The 25,322-nt window shown below is 39.0% G+C and overlaps 1 protein-coding gene across 9 annotated transcripts in view; it reads right to left on the reverse strand.

Moving 5' to 3' along the window:
* Map7 (microtubule associated protein 7) overlaps positions 1 to 25,322 on the reverse strand; it is a 168,198-nt gene that overhangs the window by 82,718 nt on the left and 60,158 nt on the right. The window contains exon 1 of one of the 9 annotated variants that reach the window (XM_063233004.1): positions 20,266 to 20,489. The exons of the other annotated variants lie outside the window; for them this stretch is intronic. Coding sequence (XP_063089074.1) covers positions 20,266 to 20,287 — 22 coding nt within the window. The 5' untranslated portion in view covers positions 20,288 to 20,489. Of the gene's footprint in view, positions 1 to 20,265; positions 20,490 to 25,322 lie in introns of those variants that run through there. 9 annotated transcript variants of the gene reach the window in all.

Below are 25,322 nucleotides of genomic sequence, written 5' to 3' on the forward strand. Positions count from 1 at the left end.
CCACCATATTCAGCTGCCATTTAGATTTTAAAAGTATCTTGTTTAAAAAGTCATACCTATGGTCCTCAGTTTTACTTCTGGAAAGCCTGTTTCTTTAAGTAAGATTTTCTGGCAGGCTGAACTTGTCTTTGTAACAAGTAGCAAAAATATAGTAAGCACTGATGTCTGACAAAAATACTGGTTTTTTCATGTTTAAAGATGACTTTTTAAAATCATCTGTAGACACTGTGGACCTCACTGTACCTCACAGGCTTCTCTGAAAAAACAGGAGAAATTCAAGGAAAGGCTAATGGCAGTCTCATCAGTAGTGCTGTATTTCACACAAGAGTTTACATTCTTTTTCCTACGACTCATCATATTGATCTTAGAAGCTCTTCATAATTAAAAAATTGTATTGATGCATGGATTTGGCCTTTAGAGTGGTCAAATTAATGAGATCACATTAAAAGTGATTTTGTAGGTCTCCGCATTGGATAATCAATTCTGGCCTATCTTTTGCTGTGTTAGTATTTGCTCTAAAATAGATCAGCCTCAGCTATTGGGCAATAGTGATGTGAAGGTGTAATTCCACTGCACATGGATTCTACATATTTTCATTATTAAGGCAAGTCTTCCTCATCTACCCATACATGCAATGTCTGGGCTAGATTTGTGAGTACACAGGTACCTTACTGGACCTTTCTCGTGGATGCCTGAAATTTCACTTGTACAGAAGTGGACATATTATTTTGAGAAGCATTATGCCAAAGGTATAAATACTTTGGAAGTCACCTTCTGCTGTCTTTTATCATCTCTAAGCCCTTGGGCCCAGAAGCCAAAGACCTTCTTCCTAAGAGTTCAGCCAGCTAACACACCACTGTTGCATAATTCTTCCCCTGAGTAAAGCCAGCATCACCTATCTGAGGTGTGTCCTCAAATACAACAGCTACTGAAAAATGCCAATGTGGCTCTGACTTACATCAATGTCAGGTCACTCAGCTAAGATTACATACATGAGTGATGATTCATCCAAAATTTTAGAGATACAGACAGAATTCACAGTCGTGGTATAGGGACCTAAAATGAACATCAGCTGGCAACACATTTTGGTTTCTATCAATTTGGAAATTATTGTAAACTAGCTTGAAAAGTGTATTAATTCTTATTTCTGTAGGAAAAAAGTACTTGGTCCATTTTATGATCTCTACTTTAACAAAAAGTTTTGGCTGATTAGAAAAGTCAGAAAAATTATTCTATTACCACTCTGTATTCAAAATATTGACTGCCACCCTTGTATTTTGCTTTTTTAGATTGAAAACCTTTTTGTAAATTACATTTTCTAAAACCAGTCTCAAGTTTTAATCAGGAATGTCCAGTTGTGGGTGCTGCTTTTAAATGCTCATCCACTCCTTCCACAGCAAAATCTACTGGACATCGTCTATTCTAGTATTAGATTAACTCAATAAGGACAGAGAAGCCTGAGGCAAAGCTACCAAAAGAACCCCACAACACTTTTTTTTTTTTGCGGTACTAGGGATTGAACTCACAACCTTGAGCTTACCAGACAGGCCCTTATGCCGCTGAGCTAAATCCCTGGCCCTTCAAAACACTTTTGAAAACGCTCCTAACTGACACAGTAATACAAGAGAAAAGATAACGTCCTTACTATAAACACCAAGCTTCAAAGAGGAACTAAGCAGAACTGCGGCTGAGGGCCAGTATTAAGCCCCACTCAGTTTAATGTGCTGAAGGTGTTACACACATCACTTCTAATTCTGACCAGGGGCAAAAAAGGCAATTAATTAATTCCCACGAGCAACACAGAAACACAGCAGAGATGAAGCGGACAGAGGAAGGCATAAATCTAACTTGGTTTCACTCCAGAATGTGCAGGGTTCTCTTATTCCTGAGAAGAGGGCTAAGCACATCCATCCACTGGCTGGACTACCTGGAGCGCCACTGAAACAGGGGCTTGTGCCGACCTGACCTGCCTCAGCCTCTAGAGAGCATCCCTCACTGGGCTGGGAGAGTTCACCAGTGTACGTGCAAGCACACACTAAATGCAATATTTCATAATCCTGACAAATGTGTGATAAAGTCATGGTTTCAATGAAAAATTTGGAGGTAGGTCTCAACTTTTGTAGATCAGAATGTTATTTTCAGTAAAATTACAGAAATGCAGTTAGATGGAACTGCATTTCTCTTCTTTCCTCCTTTTCTCCCATCCTGTAGTTTAATTAAAAGGTAGACAGTGAAGAGAATAGTACACTGATAACAGAAATAGCTATTTTAATCACTCTCTCTACAAAATTCAGGTGATGGAGCTGTTCAGTATGCAGCTCACTCTTAAATTTGTATTTTGTCAAAATGAGACAATTTAATGGTACTGTTGACAGACTAATAACTGAAAATGTTCATGTGATACTTAAAATCCCCTGGAGGAGCTGAAGGCACAATCCTACTCCTTTTTGTAGGAGTAGAGGTGAGTCTACACCAACCATCTTCCTCTTTTAGTTCTCAAAGGGAAATGTAATCCTCTCAGAACTCCTTATACAGTATTTTGCTTCCCACTAAATTCACTAAGTTATCACAAAGAAATTGAGATTTTCTAGTTCAGAGATAAGCTTTATTATACTAGTAATGGACATAATAACAAGCAAACCTCTTACCCACCCCTGCCATTCAAAATAGCTACAGATCTAGCAAAAAGGAAACTTTTGTAAGGCAGTAATAAAGTTGCTCATGTAAGTTGCTGACTTGTAAACTGGTCACTCGGCCTCTCACTCCTGCCCTGAAGAGGATCTTGCTCACACCTGGTCCCGCAGCACTGGATTCAGTTTGGACTCAGTTTTCCCTGAGGAGATACTGGAGAGGAGAGGACCTTAGCAGTCTAGAGCAGGGCTAGAAGGTCAAAGCTGCGCTGCCCACCAGCTTCCTGCTGTGTGGCCACAGCCAAGGACAGCGACGGCAGGGAGCGACAGCAGGGAACGGGAGGCGGGGCTGCTCGGTGTGTAATTACTCAGCACTGCCCACCCAGCAGCCACCCTGCCAGATGGACCACAGAGACAGAGGTACTGGGGTTAGAATCCACAGGGGGAGGCAGGCACACAGGCAATAATTACAATGCAGCGTGCTAAGTGCTGCGACAGAGATGGGAACCATTCTGTACAAGCACAATTAAATGTGTGCTGGCCTGAAGAACCGGTAGGCCTCGTGGGTGGGGACATTTCCGCGAGGGAGAGGGCTCCCCAAACCAAAGGCGGGTGTGGCAGTGCATGACTGTCAAGGCAGGAGGGTCACCTCAATCGAGTTCAAGGTGAACCTGAACTACTGAGACCTTGTCTGAAAAATCAAATGAGACACTTTGAAATAAATGAATAAACTAATTAATAAATATACATTTTTAAAAGCAGGAAGTTTTACCCTCTGATGCACAAGGGGGGAAAAAGCAGAAATTTTCAGCCTTCAATCATCCTAACTAGAAAACCTGTCAACTTCCCTTTATAAATGAAGGGCTGTTAAACTTTTTTTCCTTAAATTTTTTGGTTAAAATATATTTTTTTATTCAATGGACGTGTAAATACTGTATTGTCTCTCCAATGTAAGAAAGTGAAAGAGTAAATAAGATACAAAATCGTCAATTTTGTGAAAGGGTAAGAAACTGCTCAAAGGGGAAAAAATAACTCACATAGGGAAAAGGAATGGAAAAGAAAAACGATAAATATTTATATTTATACACTTAAGACAGCTAAGATGATTGTACTACTAGTTCTATTAGTTCTTGGAACAAAATGGCTAACACTGATAGGATTAGATCAATTTTGCATGTTATATCTGATAATCTGAGTAACTCTTTTGAAGATAACAATATGCAATATAACAACCTTAGTTATGTTCCTATTACCTTGTTTTGAAAGCCTATGTTGTTATTGTTTTGGCTTCTTTGTTATTGTTGTATTTGTCTTCTGGTTTTTTTTGTATTTTGTTTTGCTTTGTTTTTCCTTCTAATACAGAAAGGATAGATGTACTTGCATAGAAGTTATACATGCCTAGATCTTCTCCTAAAGAATTATTTTTATTAAGAAAATGAGACATTATCGTAGCCATTGCTGATTTCCTACCATCTTGCTTTGAAGTCCAGTAATATGTTTGTTTTTTGTTTTATTTGGTTTTAGTCTGTTTCCTATTATGTGATTTCATATGAGTAGAGGTATGAACAGCTATTTTGAAAAGAACAAGAGAGAGTATGGTAGCCATTACTGATTTTCATACTATCTGGTTTTAAAGGCCTATAAACGCTTTCATTCTTTTGTTTTGATTAGTTTTATACTATTTCATTTTGTTTGTATTCGTTGTGTATGAAGATATGGACAACTATTTTGAAGAAAACAAGAGGATGTTATGGTAGCCCCTGGTGATTTCCTGTTGTCTTGTTTTGAAATCTTGTATTGCTTGCATTGTTTTGTTCTGATCTGCTATGTTCTGTTTTATTATCTTTAAAATAATAAAAAACAGACAAAAAGGTAACCATACATTTTGTATATTATATATTTATTGCTTCTCAATTTTAGGATGTAAAAACTTTAGATCTGTCATGTGGCACATACCTGTAAATCACAGCACTCTAGGAGGCTCAGACAGGAGGATTATAAATTTAAGCCTAACCTAGCTCCCCCTCCAAAAAAAAAAAAAAAAGGTCTGGGGTGTATGTGTGGGAGGGGAAAGGATGAGAAGGAGGAGAAAGCTTGAAAGCTTTGCAGTATAGTAAGAAGATTCAGGAATTATTATCATGAGCATGTGGCTGATAAGGCAAAACAGAAGTTTAAAAGCTGGAACTGTTTTCTCTGGGGACAAAGGGCTTTTCCAAACCTTCTCAGGCTAAAGTGCAAACCACCAACCCTTCCTTTCAGACCAGAAGAATCAGACTACAGAGACAATGGCACCTGGTTAAGGTCTGGTATTCTTCCACAGATCAGGAGGGTTGAGTTAGCAACTTTTCTTCCCTCTGCACTTCTGGGTCATGAATACCTTTTAAAACCTCAGAAAAGCTGTTAGTCCCTTATGCAAAAGACCTGCACTTTAATGGTCCACAGGGACTAATAGTCAAACACTGTCCATCCACTACTTGCCAAGGCAAGAGACACCGTGAGTTCACAAGTTCTAAACTACAAAGAGAAACTTCCCAGTTGCTTGCCATGGATTTTTAAATTAAACATAAAAGCTTTTTTAAGTGATTACTTAAAACAGTTCTGATAATACAAGCTGTCAAAGCACTTCTGTTTAAAGCAGTGATTCTCATTTGAGTGTAAGAAAATCACCTTAACATAGTGATGAAGTTATGGTTTGTATCTAGATGTTCCCCATAACCTCATGCAGTCTTACATGGAGCTTTTTCAAAAGTGGTTGGTGTGTGATGCTGGGATTAAGGGTGTGTGATTAGTATATCAGACCACAGATTGGTTTGGCACAATTCTGGCTAAAATTAAGGGTATGAGTGCCACACCTGCCCCAGGGCAGGTAGCACACAATATAAGGGACGGAAAGAATCCTGTCTTTCCTTCTTTGCTTGCTTTTCCTGTCCCCTGCTTGCCATGAATCGGTTCTTTTCTGTGTTGCCCCTCTGTTACCTTGTCTTGGAGCCAGTTGATTATAAACTGGAACCTCTACAACTGAGAGTTAAATAAACCTTGCCTCCTTTAACTTTGGGTGCTGGGTATTTTGTCTCAACAAGCAGAGAAAAATAATACAGATGCCCAAGTCCCACCCAGACCTGCTGAACTGCAATCCTAAAGAATGAGGCTTAGCTATGTAACTTTCTAAGACTCGCTAGAGGATTCTGATTCCTGAAGTAGAACCAGGGGCTTACAGTATTTACATCAGGATTCATCTTCCAGGTGTTAAATTAGGTTCCACATTTTTAATTGTTTGGTCAAAAAAACCCACCAAATCTGGGATTCTTGGACTGATGACTTTTTTTTTTTTCTTTTTACCGGTATCAGGGATTGAACTCATGATCACGCGCTTGCGAGACAGGCACTTATGCCGCTGAGCTAAATCCCCAGACCCCCTCTTTTTTTTTTCTAGGACTGATGATTTAAGAGGTATTGATAAATGTCAGTCTTATCTTTGACCCAAACTGGGACATGGGTGCCCCTAAGACTACGCAAAGGCTTTCCATAAAAGAATTTTGACATTTTTGGGGTTTGGGGCTCCTTTTGCAATCTATGAAGTCCATGCTGGATGCTTTCTCAGGATATTTTAATGTTTTAGTTTTTGAGACAAGAGCTTGCTACATGGTTCAGGCTGGTTTCCAACTCACTGTGTAGCCCAGGCTGGCCTCCAGCTCATGGCAGTTCTCCTGTCTCAGCCTCTTGAGTGCTGAGATTTAGGAATATACTACCACATCTGGCACTTCTCAGAATATGTTTTCATGCACAAACTAAAACTTAGCATTACGATATACAACCACACTTAACTTATACTTAAAAGTTAATAAGATATTAAAAAGTTTATGTTCTAGAGATGTATGTACTTCTTTATTAACGCGTCAACTGGTAAAATCTAAGGACATGTCTCACGACTGCCATGATTTCAAAGTAGTAATCAGTATAATGACCTTTGAGATACCTAAAATGTTTCTAGTATGATATGAAAAGATCTTTTCTGAATATAAAACCTCCCTTCCTTTGGCTGAGGATGTAGCTCAGTGGTAGAGCACTCACCTTTGTATGCATGAGACCCTGGATTTTATCCCCAGCACAAACCAACCAACCAACAAACAAACATGTCTTCCATTACATTATAAGTCATTTATTAGGTTGGGAATTTGATTTTCACACCAGTCATGAGACAGAATTATGCATAAAATTAGAGGTTATCCTGACGTATCATGGTGTAACACCAAGAACCTCTGTTGAATTTAATCATAGAAACACAAAACTGATTCCCATGAAACATGTTGCTTGTCTGGATGTTGCTGAGGTCATTATTCAAATGCTACCTAGAAATTGCTTTCCGTGTTAATACTGGGAGTACTTGTATCTCTTCTGAGTAACTGACTTCTCCTCAGTGAAGCAAGCTGGACATCTAATGAGGTTTCCCATTTGCAATCACAGTTTGAATAACCTAAAGACAGACTGTAATCCATCCATAGGATGTACCTGTGGAGGACCATGCTTTCTGTATTATTTCATCTCTGCATTTTGACTTTTTTCTTTCTCAAATGCTCCTAATTTACATCATTTTTTACATGCCCTTTACTGGTCCCTGTAAACACTTGTAGAAGGCAGAGTACCGTAAATTTTTTTTAAAATCTAAAACAAAATCTTCTGATTCTTTTCTGAAAGCTTCTTTTCCTTTTAAAAATGAAGTCGAAGCTGGAAAGAAAATGATGTTTTAATAGTATTTGAATCAGGATTCATACTTTTTGATAATGTCTTAAATTGTAATACTAAGGCAAAATTTAAAGCTTCAAAAATTGCCTAAGTGTCATTGTTTTGGAAAAAAAAACCTAAATACTTGGTGCTTAAAGAAAGCTGAAAAAATGTTCTTCTACCAATATTAGTTAATGCTGAAGGCTCATCACTTGAACTTTTTCTTAAGCAATGGTTTCAATATAAACATTGTACTGCTAAAATACAGTAATATTGGATGTTGGCTTCGCCCCCAAAGCAAGCAAGCCCAAGCAGCTGTTGAGGGTCTAAAGGAATTAACAGCTCTGGGAAATTAGATAACAATGCTCTGGGGTTTGTCTGTGCAGGAAAAGCACTACATATGAACCCGGCTTGCAATGAGGTTTCTTTAGCAACCCAATTATTTAAATGCTATTGTGACTCTTCAAAGGCTATCGTTGTCTGAGCATGAAATCTCATAAAGGACTTTTATTCTATAGAACTCTATTATAGCAATGCTTGACAGATACGAGATCCAGAATAAAAAAGAAGAGACAGTAATAGGAATCCTTCCTGTCAGTCAGTGGCTGAGAAAAGAAAATGAAAGACATTAGGTGAAATGTGAAAGATGAATACTTTAGGGGAAATGTGAAACGTTTTTTCATCTTTGAAAAAGCTTCATGTAATGTCAGAATGATTCTGAGCGTCCTTCTCATGACCACTGGTATACCTGTCCGTGTACACAGTGCCTGCGCACACTGTGCTAGGCATGAGGGTCTCAATGCTGGCAGCAGCTGGCATAGTTCCTGCCCACATGGAACACACAGGCTACAAGACACAGGCGCCAATCTAATGACTGCACTAATGGAAGTACTTCCTAATTGGGATAAAGGCTGAGAGGAAAGGTCACAGTTCTAAGTTGGAATACAACAAAAGAAGCCCAACTAACTACAACTACTTAAAATGCATTGTGGCTTCTCCTAAGTCTTTTGTCTTTACAACAACAGAATGCCAATTAGAAAAATGCTACAACTAAAAAATTTACTATCCAAAATTTATTTCCCAGGAGATTTAATATTTAAAATAATAATTTTTCTCTTACCATGTCACAGATTTATACTTTTACTTTTTTTGAAACAGAATGTAATTTGCACTGACAGAGTCAGGGACTACCACAGGGACACAGGGAAAACAAATCGTTAGGCCTTTAATTTGTTACTCATTAAGGGGATGACTTGTGTTTCCTTCTGAAGCAGTCAAGTTCTTGAGAGCTGTTTTAGTTAAAAAAAAAAAAAAAAGACTGACTCTTTGAGCCTACAAATGTCCACTAGGTAACTACAAGCAGACTACAGCTTAACCATTATTTTGTACGCCTCTTTTATTACCTGTGTAAGTACTGTGTGCTAACTGACTGCACCACCAGAGCTTCCTGTGTTATTACCTGAAAACTCTGGGTCATATCCTTGCTCGACTATGCATGTACACATGTTAATAATTTAGAAAGTGTCTCCTCTAAAAGTTGGCAGCCAGGCATGATGGTGCATACCTGAAATCCCAGCCCTTGGGAGGCTGAGGCAGTAGGATCATTTTGAGTTTGAAGCCAGCCTGGGATATATAGTGAGTTCAAGGCCAGGCAAGCCTGCATGACAAAGTAAGACCCCACCACCACCACTCTGTCTCGGGAAAAAACAAAACAAACAAAGACACATGGCACATGTGTGAAATCCCAGCCTTCAGGAGGCAGAGGCAGAGGCAGAAGGATCACTGCAAGTTCCAGGCCATTCTGGACTCCATAGTGAATTCAAGGCCAGCCTGAACTACAAAGTGAGACCGTGTCCAAAAAAAAATTGGTGAAAAAAGGTTGATTAGCCCCAAATTTACATAAGCTATCTCATCTTCCTTTGATTCTAAGGACACCAAGGTAAGAGATTGTGCTAGTTACGCTTGTTTGCGTCAACTTGGTTGGCTTGGGAGCTGCCCATGTGATTGATGGAGCGACTTCTTAGTTTATCTGTGTGGGTGATGAGCATGGCCTAGTCCCTTGTTCCTTCCTTCCTGGTACTGACCCCTTGATTTGCTTGCTGGTTGCTATGAACTAAGTAGTTTTTCTCTGGCACACCCTTATGGCCATGATGGCACACCCAGTCATGGACTGAATCCCCTAAATCCATAAGCCAAATTAACACGTTCAGAGCAGGCCACAGATCAAGTGTCTGACTGCTCAGCAGCTTGAACTACCAGTGGTTCATACATGACTGGTCCATCAGGTGGATTTTTATTAATTTTATTAGTAAAAAGACTGATACAAGTGATTAGATCCATTTATATCGCCAGCAGTACAAGCTGGCCAATGTGCAGTCATGCATGCACCACCAATGGTTCAAGTCACTGGGAATGTGTTAAACTCCTCCTCCTTTAAGTTGTGGGGATAGGGTATTATGTTCCAGCAATAGGAAAACCAATTAATACAGAGACTGATAGAAAAATTCAGCTACCGATGAGTGCCCAAAAGTTTTTGGTCACTGTTCTAGACCTTTAGTCACTTTAAAGTAGAGTTTCCCCCAAAACTGAGAGTATCCCAGAAGAAACAATGATCTTATAAAGACCAGATTTCCTCTTCCAGAAATAAGGACTCCTCCAGAGCCACCCTGCCAAAGTACAATGAGGTAACCATCAACCAACTTCCTAAGACCTTAAGGAGGATCTTGAGTTTATGATCAGCTTGTTCCATAGAGTTAGATGAAGGCTAGCCTGATCTATGTAGTGAGACCATGTCTCAAAAAACAAACAAAAAACCCCCCAAAAACAAAACAAAACCAGGAAGTAAAATAATAAAAACAGGAAAAAAATTCAAGAGCAACTTTGAGATACACACTTTTTTGGAAGAGTGGCTACATTTTCAGAGGAGAGAACAATAAATAACATTCATGCATTTATTTATTTATTTGGGTGGTTCTGGGAGATGGCACAGATTTGGCAAACACTCTCCTACTTAGCCACAAAAGTCAGTCTGTGTTCCGAAGGCTGTTACAGATGGGCGTAAGGACATACCACCCCAAAATATGATTGCAAGAAATCAGAAATATCACCTCAAATATGTCTCTTTGAGACAAAGATGATTTTGAACTGATTCTTGGGGGAAAACAGAAAATAATAGAGAAGTTCTGAAAATAAAGTTATCCTTTTAGGAGAAAATTTCACATCTGTAAGCAGGAACACCCTACTTGTAGAGGTGAATCCTCTGTACTGGGAAGAAAGAAAGAAACCACCTAAGCCTACATAACCAGCCTAAACGCCTGTATATATTTCTTCTCATCCCTTTTATCACATCTTTGTTTCAGAAGTGACATATTTAAGCCACTTTAGAGATTTATTCTAGTTTTGATTTTTGCAGGTTCTCACTGTGTAGTCCAGGCTGGCCTTAAACTGACCATGTAACCCAGATTGGTCTTGAACTATAGATCCACCTGCTTCACCCTCCCAAGTGCTAGGATTATAGGCATACACCACCATGCGCAGTTCAGAGATTTACTCTTAAGAGTCATTCAGTCTCCCCTGGGACTCTCCCTTGTATACATGAAGCATATATGGTAATGGGCTTATCTGTTCCCTTATAATTTGTTGTATAGGGGTCCATCCCAACTAAGAACTCAGAAAGGCCAGGAAAAAGTTATTTTTCTTTCCCACATTAATTTCTTTCCCTAAAACTACAAAGCATTTGGAAATGCAAGGTAAAAACCTTTCTGTTATTCTCAAGGGTATAATTTTAAAACATTCTGATGACAGCTATTGGCTGTAAAAACCTGTGTAGAACATTCAGCGTATTTCAACACAGCTTAATAATTAATGAACATCCTATGTCATTAATTTATAATAAATCCAAGCTGTTTCAGAGTTTTTGAGTGCATTACTTAAGATTCTACCCCCACAGTAATTAGCTGGAGGTGATAGCCCTTAAATTCCTTAATTTGCATTTGTCCTAATAGGCCCACTGAAAAATCTAGAGACTGTTCAATGACTGTGATGAAGGATTCTGGCAGCAGTCAAGCTAATTACTTTCCATGATCTGTGAAGGCATTTTCTTGTCATTAGAATATGTGTTGAAATAAGGAGACTTCCATTAGTCACAAATAGAAAAATTTTATAACTACAATTAATTTAGGCATCTGAATATCCCATAAATGTTGGCCAATTAATTTGGTCGTCTTCATGTTGATATGCAGATGCTAAGTATTTTGAATAAATTTGGTTAAATTATATGAATTTTAAAAAAGCCAAGTGGACACTAAAAAAATAATTTCAGAGTACTTAGTTAAGTCTGTTTGTCACTTGTACTTAAATAAATAATTCCCAGTACTACGTGTGTACACACACACACACACACACACACACACACACAGGCACAGCAAGTTGGCCCCTCCCTACTCTCTGACTTCCTGTCTCATCAAGTGATCTCTCCCTGTTGAATGAGCTCTCCCATTCTGACATCTACCATCATGTGAGGCAGCTACAGGGATCCTCGCTTTAACATACAGGTATTATACTTTAGAACCTCTAAATCTGTGGGCTTAATAAGCCTCTTTATTAAGTATTCAACCTCACATATTTTGTCACATAATGGAAAAATGGACTGATACACCAAGCATCGACTTAAATTGAAGCCAGCTCTTACTGACCATGGCACATAGTCACAAATAATACAACTACCTTCATCCAGTCAGTCAGTTGAACTGTCCTTTTCTGATTCCTTGGTCACATAATCCCTAATCTTTCTTCTAGTGTCTATTCTGAAGAGGGCTATTAACTACATGCTTCCAAATGTAACACTGCAAACTGCAAATAAGAGCAGAAAGCCACAAACAGCAAATACAGTGATACATGTTTATAATCCCAGCAGTCTGGAAGACTGAAGTAGGAGGATCACAAGTTTGAGACCAGTCTGGGCAACTCAGCGAGACTGTCTCTAAATAATAAAAAGGTGTGGGTGCTATAGCTCAGTGTGGAGGCCCTGTACCTCCAAGATCAAAACAAAAGAAACAAAAATAAAAAGGGCTGAGGATAGAGCTCAGTGCTAGAGCTCCCACGGGTTCAGTCGCTGGTACCTCAAATGAAATAGATGTAAATAAATAAAAACAGGGTAGAAATAAACAAAATGGAGACTAGAATAACAATTGAAAAATATCAATGAAGCTATGAGTTGGTTTTTTAAAGATTCACAGCATTAAGGGCAATTCTGGTGGGGACTCAGATGAAAAGTGTAGGGAAGGCCTGGAGCTTCTTAGAGGCTACAGAAGTGGCCATAATCAAAATACTGGCAGAAATGGGGACAGTGAAGGTTACCCTGATGAGGTCTCACAGACAGGAAAAATGAAGCCCCAGAAACTGCAATAAAGGCCACCCTTGATACCAGGTGCAGAATTGCATTGGTGCCCCATGGACTTACAGAATACAGAACCCAAGGGCAAGGAACTGGGGTGTCTGGCAGAAGAAAGATCTGAGCAGCAAAGCACTCTGTGCACAGCTACTTCAAACTGTTCAGTGATACATAAGAGCAAAGAAATGATTTAGGGATTTATAACTAAAGGAGAAGCAAAGTAGAAAGAATTGGGAAACTCTCTGCCTGGTGACACAGACTGAAAAGTCCACATGGGAGAGAATACTGTGAGTGCGGTCAAGTTACAGATTCCTGTGCACAGAATGGAGCACCAGCCACTTGTTAATGCAGTGGAAAAAGACCTTGAGGACTTCTAGGACTTGAAGGCTTTGGGAGCAGCTGCCGGGGGCCTAGTTCCTGCCATATCAGGTTCCCTGGTATGCCTGGACTCAAGAAAGGGCTCAGCCTTTCACACCAGATCACCACACCTGATGAGAACACATCATTTCCATTCCACACCTTCTAACATAAGTGCAGCTCCTAGATCCTATAATGGGATTCAAAAAGTCAGGCGCTACTGGTTACAGACAGTATAATTTCCATGAAAGTCTAATAAAACATTATATAGTTCTGAGAGTGGAGAACTACTTCAGTACAGGGCCCTACCTTGAGGCAGGAAATTGGAATTATGGGAGACATCCTGCTCTTAGGCTCACAACCAACAGGATGCCTCTTTATTTGGGAAGACCACAAGAGTTTCTTGCTCTCATCATATTTCCTTAATATCCTGACATAAGCCTGAGAAATACGGTTCTGCCTGTACCATATCTCTGTAACATCTGAAAAGAGCCTAAAAAATATGGTCCTACCCTTACTCACATTTCCTTGACCTCCAGCATGAGCCCAAGCAGCATGTGCTCTAACTACTTTAGGGAAACCCCATAGGTATTATTATTAGCATAGCAGTTTTTTACACACACACACACACACACACCCCATGGGCTTTGGCAGCCATGTGAGTTTGGTCTAGGCCCACATAAATTCCCAAACTATTCCTCCCAACTGTGTTGAGTGGAAAGAAACCCAGTTAGTTACACACACACACACACACACACACACACACACACACACCAAATTATAGCAACACTAAAGAGAAATCAACCCCAGGGCTCACTGCAGTTGCCATGTCTGGCTTTGCCCACTCTCCATTCTTATTTATTTTTTATGTGTATTTTCATTACTGACAGCTGCCATCTTGAGGTGCTTTCTGCTTGGAACTCCCAAGTGTAACCTTAAATCAGATGGGGCTCCTCTGAGTCAAACTCATTCTTGAGTTTTCTCATTGGTCTGCTTCTACTCGATGGGGTCTACTTTCTTTGGACTAAATCTCTGCCTTTCTTACTACTCCTGTAGATCCTGCTCAATTCGTGGGGATACAAGGAGCCTGAATATCTGGAGAGACTGACAAACTGACCAGTAACGATCTTATCCCTAACACCCATTGTATACTTCTACAAGTATTTAAGAAAATACATTTTATGAGCTTACTTAAAAATATTTAAGTAAACTCTAAACTCCATGTTGGAAAACTAAAAGAACTCCCAGAGGTAGAGAGACAGAAAGACAGACAGATAAATTGATTTCATGTATGTAAACACCATTTGCTTAGTTCTTGATGATTTCATCTCATTTAAATCCAAATAAAATTTCTGAATGATACATTTATTTTTACCTTATGAGTGAAACATCATTTTTGAGAAGTATTTCACTCTTTTATTGTCATAGCCTTCAGATATTGACATTTTTCAATATTTAAGGAATTATTTTGCTCATTCCCAAATCTTTGGGTTGTTTTTCTCCCAATCTTTGAGGTTTTTCTTTTTCACTCATTAAAGCAGTTATATTAGTTTTCATTTTTACTTCTTTAAAATTAGTGCACATTTACATTATATAATGTTTACATTCCTTGATTTGGTACATGTACATAACATTTAAATCCTTTCCTCATTGCTTTCCCCCAACTTCTGATCTCCCACCTCCTATTATGTATCTTTTATTTTTGTCTTTATTTTCCCTCTGTGTTTCTCATATAACAGAAGCCATGTAATATTTAAGATTGTGTGTCCAATTTATTTCACTTAACATTATGGTCTCAGGGTGCATCCATTTTTCTAAAAATGACTCAAGTCTATCTTTATGGCACAGTAGTATTTCACTGTGCATAAATACCATGTTTTCCTTTCCCATTTGTCTGCTGTTTCCAAGATTTAGCTATTATGAATTATGCTACAATAAACACAAATATGCAAGCATCACTATAGTATGATGCCTTTAATTCTATTGGGGAGCTATCTAGAAGGGAATAGGTAAGTCAAATGGAATTTCCAGTTTTAGTGTTTCAAGGACTCTCCATACTGATCTCCGTAGTGGCTGTATTAGTCTGCATTCCCAACAACAGTGTAGAGGGTTCCTTTGCTCACACAGCCTAACCAGTATTTGCTATTACTTAATTTTTTAATGCTGGCCATTTCTTCTGGGTAAGACAGAATCTTGGTGGTGTTTTAATTTACATTTCTCAAACAGCTAGTGATGTAGAGCATTTCTTCATGCATATCTTGGCCACTTGTACCCCTTCTGTGGCGTGCCTATTCATTTACAACATCCTTAAATGTCCCAATATTTAAACTGTTTATTTGGTTATCAGAAGAGCAAACTATAAAATTCAAATATTCAAAGTAAGAAGTTTATTGGGGGGTTGCTTTGGCGGCATCTACACACACTCTACCACTGAGCTATACCCCACCCCCAGAAATCTTATAATGTTATATAAAAATGTTAATTTTTGACTCGGTGCCTTACAAGTGTTGGACTAAGAGAGAAACATGAAACCTTTGTATTGTTAATATTAGATCAAGTAAGTGAAAAGCTTAAATATTAACTTCTACTTTCTTGGCCTTTCACCACATTATTTGTTATGCAGGCCATGCAATTTCATAGATAAGATAATAAAAACACATTTATGTAACTTAACAGATTCTAAAGCTGAATTAGTTGATGGCAGTCTCTGTTTCTGTCTGGCTCTCTCTGTCTCTCTCCACACTGAGCTACATCCCCCTTTAGAGAGAAGGTCTCCCCCTAGTTGACCAGGCTGGGCTCAAACTTGTGGTCTTCCTGCCTCAGCCTCCCAGAGTGCTAGAACTACAGGTATAGGTGACCACATAAGGCTTTAAAATAGTAAATGCCTTCAAGGACAAAAGCTTCTAATTAAGAAGGATGATGACTTTAAAAGCTTTATTTAGAAGGATGATGACTTTAAGATTCGTAATCCCAGCAGTTGGGAGGCTGAGGCAAAAGAATCCTGAGTTCAAAGCCAGCTTGATCAATTTAGTGAGATCCTGTCTCCGGATAAAACAAAATAAAAAACAAACAAAAAAAACCCTGTTTTGGATATTTTGTTCAGAATACATCTAACTATAAACACCATGGAGCTTATTTGCTCCCTTTAGGTCATCCTCTGTAATCACTATTAGGATTTCTTACCCAAATTGTTTGGGTACCAAGAAAGTATAAAGTTTCTGTTTATGCTGATTAGTACTAATTGTTCATGTCTGTATTCTTACATATTAAAAATCAAACTCTAAGTTTTGAAAGACCAACTGGCTTATAGTTCAATTTAAAGTTGTTTATGTTACCTTGAGGTTTTAGGAAGAAAAATTATATTGTTAAAATGGTATACAAATACTTGGAATTAGCACTAAAATTTCAGTTCAAGGAATATTTTCTGGACAACTTGGCAAAATGCTATGTGAACTGACTGGGGGCTTCTGCTATAAGATTTGTACCTTAGACTGTAAGGGTTCAGTCTTCGAATTTAAGCACCTGTAGGCTGTGTGACAGTGAATGTTACTGCCTTGATGTTCCTTTTAAATCTCTGTTTTCTTTCATTCTATCTCACTTTTAGAACATATGCCAGCAGACTTTTATCTTTAAGCTTGACTGACTCTGGCTGGCATCCTAATTCAAGTGAAACATACATTTCCTAGAATAAGAATTTTAACTTCACTGCTCAATACATGCCTGCCATCCCTCATTCCCTACGCACAGCTGTGTGTTTTGTGGGGGACAAGTTACATCAAACTGCATTTAACCTAACAAACTCTGAGATGTAAGGAGTTTTAGGTGGCTGGACAATGGTAGTTGAAACCTAATTTTATTGTTGTTTGTTTCAAAGGCCCCCTAATCTTAAATAAGCATTACCAGGTTCAGTAAGCATAAGAAAATCAGAATCATTTTCTCTAAGAAAATTTCTGTAAGATTTACAGAATAATAATGGCCAACGTTTAAGTTGGGGTTCAAGAAAGTAATTTGTCAGTGAAATGTCTACATTTTAACTAAAACCCATATCAATTTAACCTTAAAACCTATTATTTCAGCTACTCCATTATGGTGTTTCTTTCTATTGTCTCTACCACCTTTTTTGTTTTTTGGCACTTGGGACTAAACCCAAGGTCCTACATGTGCCAGCCAAGCACTCTACTACTAGGCAATATCTGTAGACCTTTTAAAATTTTTTATTTCTGACAGGGTTTTGCTAAGTTGCCCAGGCTGGCCTTGAACTTGGGATCTTCCAGACATAGCCTCCTGAGTAGCTAGGATTACAGGTGTGCACTATCATGCCTAGCTGTTAAAGAGTTTCTGTTCCTGGGTATTTTTACTGCTTCACTGAGGTTTCCCCCACCAAAACTAATGGTATTTTGACACACAGAAAGCCATCGTGCTTTAAAATTATTTGAGAACTTTCACTTTTAGTTTATATCCATGTGACACTGTACAATGTGCTTTGTGGGCTGTAAAACACTTCCTGTGTAACCTCACTGACCATTCTGTTGGCTGGAGTTGTTACTGTCACCATTTTCTAGAGGAAGACACTGAGACTCGGGTGAAGTGGGATTTGCCTGTGGTCATACAGCAAACAGTACACTCTGGGCCTGTTTCAAAGCTAATCTTTTGACTTTCAAGTACAACTCTGTCTTGACAAGTTGTAGACTCTGTAAGTTGGAGAATGGCTAGTGTGTTAGTGCTTGCCTTGTTTAACAAGCTTTTTAGCTTCTACATCACAACCAACACACATTCCGGGTAAAGGAGCTTGAGTTTGCCAGCAACATGTCCTTCGGTGTAGCGGGAAGACTGCCTCCCTCCTTGGAGGAGGAAGGATGTTATTCTGCTGGGTCTTGATATTTTATCATGAAGGTATCTTTTTAGAGTGCTATTCAAATCATTTTCGTGAAGGCAAAAGCTCTTTGGCTTTCTCTTCTCCTTGGAAACACTGTTCATCATCTATAACAATATATTAACATTTCTGCTGATCTTTCCTTCTTGCAAATTTGGAAGAGATCAGTGTGCGTTGTCAGTTGTCAGCATGTTCTCTTGGAGCGAGACTCTTGATTTTATGTAAAATAGTATCTGTCTTAGTCATTGAGTAGGATTAATAAAAATTCTAGGTGCACACTATTTCTGAACCTTCTGAAAACATTAGGGTTGGATACATTAATCCAATACATTGATTAGGTGCTGCTGGTTGCCAGGCATTATTCCAGGTACTTGGGATATGAGAGTGAACAAAATGGACAAAATTTGCTACTCTCACAGATCATTCATCCCAGTGCAGGGAAGAGGCCAGACACAGAAAGCAGCAGTAAAGAGGTCAGCGCTAAGGACAGTCAAACTCACGGAGGGCGGTTTTTGTCTAGAGGGCCACTCACTGTTGACTCCCCGTTTTTTCCAGAGAGCAGCTGAATGGGGCAAACAGGTTCCTTTCTCACAACTGTGGGCACTGCCATCAATGACCAATGGGGCTGCAGCTCCCTGGCGTCTCTGCTCCAGATAAAGCCACAGTTTTTACAGTGAAATCGGAATTTATGGAAACACGAAACATGTTTTCTGCCTTTACAGGATCTATACAAAATCAAGTTAAAAGATGAGAAATGGAAAAGTAGTACCCAAATCTAGCATCATATAAAATTTAGTATTTTAAAATTTCTGACCAATTTATCTAGATTTAAAAAAATCTGCTCCCTCAATTTATCTGTTGAATATTTATCTGGTTTTCTTACTGAGTAACTTGTATTTCATCCTGTGTGAGCAATCTTATTTTATCACAGTGAAATTATTAATGAAACTTAGCACTCTCCCACCATCTACACCTTATTCTAGTACTTAAACCTATGTAAAAATTTTTTTTAATGGTACTGTGGATTGAATCCAGGGCTTTCAGCATGTTAGGTGCACTACCATTGAGCCTCAGTCCTATGAATAGGAAGATATGACTCCATAAAAAGGATCATTAAAGACAAAAGAATTTGAAAGACTTGAACAAATCTTAAGCGAGGCATTTTGTTCATCTTTAACACACTGTATGCACTTCTCTCCAAACCGGAGATTATCCCACTGTCCACCAACACAGATATGCACTATAAATTTATCTGATATCACAAAACTTAGCGAATCACAGAGTTAAAACATCCAACCCCAAAGATACTTCTAATGATTCATCTCTTAATAATTGTCAAATGCAGCACCAGCAACTACATAAAGTTCTTATTCCTTTTCTAGAGCAGTGTTTCATCATAAAATTTGCAAATACTGTGTATGAAAATGAACATATACATTTTAATAGACAATAATTTAGTGAATGAAGCATCTTAATTACTCTTAAAACATAAGTTTTATGCAACATGCAAAGAAACTCCTAGAGAAGAAAACAAAGTGATAAAAATAGTTCTTCAAAATGTAGCACATAAAATTCCAATGCTTATAGTTTTCTCTGTGACGCCCATACACGATTCACTGTTCACTTGCCACAGAAATGAAAGCATTCTGGGAAGGAAAGACAAGAAGAAAATGCCGCCTATTGCAAAACTAAGTAAAACAACTACCACTCAAGAGGTAGGCAAAAGCGTGACCCCTCAAATATACCCATCCAGACAGAAAGCAGTCATAATGCAAAAGTCCTCCTGATCAGATCCAGATAGATCCTGGGAGGACTTTAAAAAGTATCATTAAATTATGTATCAAATATTCTCTGGACAGCATAGTTGTGCATGTGTAGTCTGTTCTGTGTACATTTAGTAGTATCCCTAAGAAGACTCTAGAAATTAAGACTTTCATTTTGTTTTTGCCAAAAGTAAAAGGTAAGAACATAGACAATAGAAAATGAACATGGCTTGCCTTTGATTTTCATAGAGGCTATCACAAGGCTCCAGGACATAAAGACTCGATTATAAATTCATAACATAAATAATGTAACGATCATTTTACTTAAGTAAATACTTGCATTTCTTTTTCTAACAACATTAAAACCACAAATTTCTTTCTTTCCCTTTAAGAGAACCTGTGAAAAGATTTCCTACTGTGTACTTCCACCTGTTAAATGTTAATCTGTCATAACAGGTTTAAAGATCATCTGATCCTTGTCAATTTTTATGAAGGTTTCCAAGACACATTTTGAGCCAGAGAACTTACAGTCCACCTTAGCATCTTCCATCCCGAAAACTTCTCTTGAATACAGTGCAACATATCTGCATGTCTCCCTCTTCTTGCTTGAGTCCCACAGCCCGGCAAAAACCAAATAATCAGGGAAGGGGCGTTTAATCAGGCTCAGATTATCTCTCAGCAGTTGAGGTTCACTGGGAGAAAATTGTAGGGTAAATGAAGAGACCACTGCTCCATAGCCACTGCTTTTAAACAAGAACCCTGTTCAATGAACCAAGTAAAAGCTATGAACAGTTTCTGTTCAAAAGAGCCAATGAAGCTCAAATGGGTGTGGACTGGAGTAGGGAAGGCCTTTCCTAGTTAAGAAATAGCTGCTAAATATCAGCCTGGTCTCAGGGACTTGAGCTCACCTCCAAAGGGAGGTGCATACAACACACAGCAAAAACAAAAATATTTACCAAATCCATCTAAGCATTGTTTACTATTTCTCAGACTCTTCTGCCTTTGGTTTGCAGATGCAAGAAAAATGGCATTTAAAACCCAATTCTTCTGGCTGACTTTGTTCCCCTACCAGAAGCTATTCTAAAAAAGCTGCCATTGAGAATCAGTCAGGCAGACAGACCTCTGTTCTCTCTCCCAGCTTCGTTAGGGACAGACACGCAGCCGCTGTGAAATGTGTGGCATGCAGCTGCTTTGCTCAGCAGGCTGAAGACTGACTGACTTTAGCAAGTTCTGAAGTCTCAAGATCTTCAAAGAGGAGAGGAAGAAACAATGAATTCAAACCCTAAAGCTTTAGAAATTATTTCTTTATGAGTTACACACAAGTCCTCCTAATTTACCTGTTTTCAGTCAGTGAAAAAAACTGCATTGTGAACTTTGAATTCATTATTTGTACAGTTTTGCTTAGGCTTATCTTTAAAAGAGAGTTCTGTGTTAGGCCACAGAGTGTAGGCAGAGAAAACAGAATCATGTTTAAAACCCTGCCCTGCCTTTATTATTATATTTATTAACTTAGTTATTTGGTACCAGGAATTGAACTCAGGACCTCACGCGTGGCAGGCAGGTGCTTGTGCTGGCTACAGTATATCTCTAGCCCTGCCTTGCCTTTAAAGAATTTAAATACATGTGACATGGGGTCTAGAATACTTTGATTAAAACCAATTAATGTAATGAGTTTGGGGGAGCTCTGGGCCAAATGTAGAAAACAAGACACTCATTTTTTAGGAAAAAAAAAAAACTCTGACTAATACTTTTGAGCAGCTGACCTGGCCTAGCAGAGACTAGATCATCCAGGGCTTCTAAGATGGGTGACACTCAAGCTCTCACTTGACTTGGCAACAAATCTGTGAATGCCATAGAAACTGATGGTATTGATTGGAACGCGGGGGAGTGCTAACTTCAAGCCCACATGTTCCAGCCCCCCACAGGGACTCAGCATCACAGCTGTTTATTACCACCATTCCCCTAAGCCCACTCAGGGAGAGTTGCTGACACTGTCACAGTAGCTTGGATAGAAACATTTTAAATAATCTCTCTAGTGAGGACTTCTCAATAGTGGAATGGCTATCTACCTATCTAATCTATCTATGGTTTTTCTGAGACAGGGTCTCATGCATAGCCCAAGTTGGCCTTGACCTTACTATGTAGACCAGGCTGGCCTCAGACTCATAGCAATCCTTCTGCTTCAGCCTCCTGAGTGCTGGTATTACAGGTATCTACCACCACAACTGGCACTACTGACTTTTTAAAACTGGAGAATTCTTTGATGTGGATGGAAGCGCAAACATTGATTCTATTACATGGCAAACATTATAAAGGCTTTTATACATGCAAACCGATCCAATTGTACAATAACCCTTCCATGATGCCAATTCCACAGAATAAATAACTCAGAGATATGGCACAGAATAAGCTAGTGGAAGCTGGCCCTGTCAGCCTTCTATACCTGCAGGCTCAGCAACCACCAACTCAGATTACCTTGGACTGAAAATGTTTAGGGGAAAAAGTCTGAAATGAATGTGTAGAAAATTTGGGGGGTCATTATTCCCTAAACGATACAGTATAACCACAATTTACACAGTGTTTGCATTCAATATTGTAAGTGATGTAGGTGTGACTTAAGGTACAGTGGAGGATACATGGGTTATATGCAAGTAGCCCCATTACAGAGATAGTTCAGCAATTGTGGGTGTAGGGATCTGTGGGGGGACCCTGGAACCACTACACCCAGGGGTTCTGAGGGACAACTATAACTACAAGGCAATTCTTAACCAGTGATGGGGAACCTTTTAGAGCTTTCACTGATAACAAACAACCTGCTGTGGCACACCTGCAGTAGGTTCACCACCACGGCCCCACACTGTACTATATTCCATTGCACCGTCTATTCCCAAGTAAGAAGCTGATGTCTCACTTCCAAACACCCAGGAAGCCCTCAGGCCGTGTGGCCTTCAGATGGGAAATGACTGGCACCGCGAGGAGAGAAGAAAGGCAGGGGCAGACAGCAGGGCACATTGTGTAGAGACAGTGCACCACTCTTCCCCTTGGAACAACAGTTTTGGAACTCAATGGTGGTGCATTCATCCAGAAAAACAGCTGAATGCTAACAAGGGAGGAAAGAGAATAATGGGTTTTATATATGACAAATGGCTCAAGAAAATTTCTATGCCCCAGCGCGTGGAGCAATGGGTACTACCAACTATGAATCATCTTAAATTGGACATGACACAGTAACCAGCTTAGAAGGCAGCACAATCTCAACTGTGTGCATCATTTTGTTATTTTCACTAGGCTAAGGCCTCAGCTTATCACTTAACTTTTGCTGTCTTTCAGAACATAGCAAAACGTCAACAATGCAGGATGGTGGCAGATGGATAAAGATCAAAACAATAGCTTACAATTTAAAGGAACAGTAAGCTTTTTACATAGAGTCCACTTTCAAAATACAGACATAAATCCCAAAAAATAAAATGGAAATAAAGCTTTATTAAGTGGACATCATGTGATTACCTCTAAAGAATGTAAAATATGGCTAATGTTTTGTTTCGGGGTTGATGGATCAGGGACTTGGGGGTAATCAGCTGTCTGGGGAGAATGGAGGCAGCCTCGGACATCCAATGAGCTTCATGTGCTCATTCCTTTCCCCCACCTCTCCCTGCTGTCCCCAGTGTCAGTCTACAGCTGTCAGTGGTCAAGATCGCGCCCATTAACGTTCTTCCCCAATCTGAGCCTGTGTTGTAATCCTCAATGGAAGGCAGCTGTGTCTTGACACAGTTAAACACAAAGCACTAATGGGAAACAACAACAGTCCTACGAGACTATGAGATACATGATAGCATTTCTGCTTCTCCTCCCAACCCCAGCTCTACTGACATACAATTGCCAAATAAAGACTATATATTTAAGGTGTACAACATAATTATTTACTATATGTATGCACTATGAAATGATTACCATAATCAAGCTAATTGATACTTCTATCATCTCACATAGTTATTGTGTATGTGTGTGGGTGAAAACACGGTCTATTCTCTTAGCAAATTTTAGGTATAAAATATAGAGTTAACCATCTTCACCTTGCTATACCTTAGATTCCCGAAACATACTCATCTTGTGATGCAGAGTCTGTAGCCATTCATAACACACCTACCCACTTCCCTATCGGTCTCCGCTTATCTTTAAAAAAAGCTTTATTCCAATGGAACTGTGCTCCTGTTTCTTTTGTACGCCTTAGAAAACATCAGGAACTAGAGGGGTAATGGTGAGTAACTGTGTATGTGTAATAACGAACACACATATAAAAAAGATGGAGCTTTGTTGTTCTACTAGGTAACTAAAAGCATAGAGATAGGCTAAGCCCTTAGTCTGAACAAGACACTGTATTTACAGTGAATTCTCATTACTTGTGAGAATGTTAAATATTTTTTCTTGTTGGCAGCTTTCAATGCTTATCTAACATAAAATGCTAGGAGCTTGGCTATTTCTATTTTAAGGGGCAAATGCGGATAAGCAGATTTCACTTATGCATTATTTACAGCAACAGAAAAATAAAAGCAGAGATTCATTTTAGAAAAGAATTTGGGGTTTTGGGGGTAAAAATTTTAAAAGCTAAAAACACAGAAATCTACCTAGTCTATATAATAAAAAAATCACTTTCACTCAGTTATGAGCTCCTGCAAGTTGGTTTTGCCCTCTTGGTATTTACATTTGTTCACATCCAAACTGCATTAAATCCTAAGGTCAACCTTGGGACACTGCCGCATGCCACTTTCTCTGGCCTCTCTTCTTCATCTTCACTCAGGATTTTTCATTTCCTTTGTGCTCAAAAAGTACACGAAACTTTGGGAAGGCTTTTATTTTCAGCATTTACAATGCCACCTTAGCACAGTTTACTTCTCAGTTGTTACCTATCCTCTTGCCTTCCCTTGTAGGTAGATCTCTGGAGGACACCACCTTTGGGAAAGGATGCTATTGGCTACAGCACCTTGGACAGTGACACAAACTGTCCAGGCTGTGTGTCCAGGAGAAGAAAGCCAATTCAGTTAAAAATGGACTTCGCACACAGTTGTTTTCTTTAAGGCAGGAAGTGCAACATACTAGAGTATTTATCAAAATCCACATGTAGACTACCCTGCAATCTTTCCTACAGACCTCAAATTGCAGAAAACAATTTCTTTCTACATTTCTCAGTATTAGCCAAAAACTATTACCAAATGGATAATACTATTATCTTCTATATTGATATTATGGCTGTCATCAAGCTTTCTGTTATTCTTCTTACCCTCTCAGTAAGCCTACCATTAGTTATTGCCAGTTTTCCTGTGGCGTCTGTGAGACTCATGCTGATTTAGGGATAATTGCACTCAGGTTATTAACAGTGCTTATGCTGGAAGCAGTTCTTACTAACATTTCAGCAACATCAAGTTGCCCAATCTAGATTACTGAGGCTAAAAATGCTAGAGCTAACTTCTCTATAGAACTGCCCCCTCCCCCAGGGGGGAAAGAAAGAATATCCACTTAAATACTATCTCTGCAAGCATTTCTACTTACTTATAAAAAGTAGAAATGTCCACTTCCACATGTAAAAA

The sequence above is a fragment of the Cavia porcellus genome, unplaced genomic scaffold (assembly GCF_034190915.1).
Source record: "Cavia porcellus strain 051 isolate PalLab524CR breed Dunkin Hartley unplaced genomic scaffold, mCavPor4.1 scaffold_22, whole genome shotgun sequence".
In the NCBI taxonomy this organism is placed as follows: domain Eukaryota; kingdom Metazoa; phylum Chordata; class Mammalia; order Rodentia; family Caviidae; genus Cavia; species Cavia porcellus.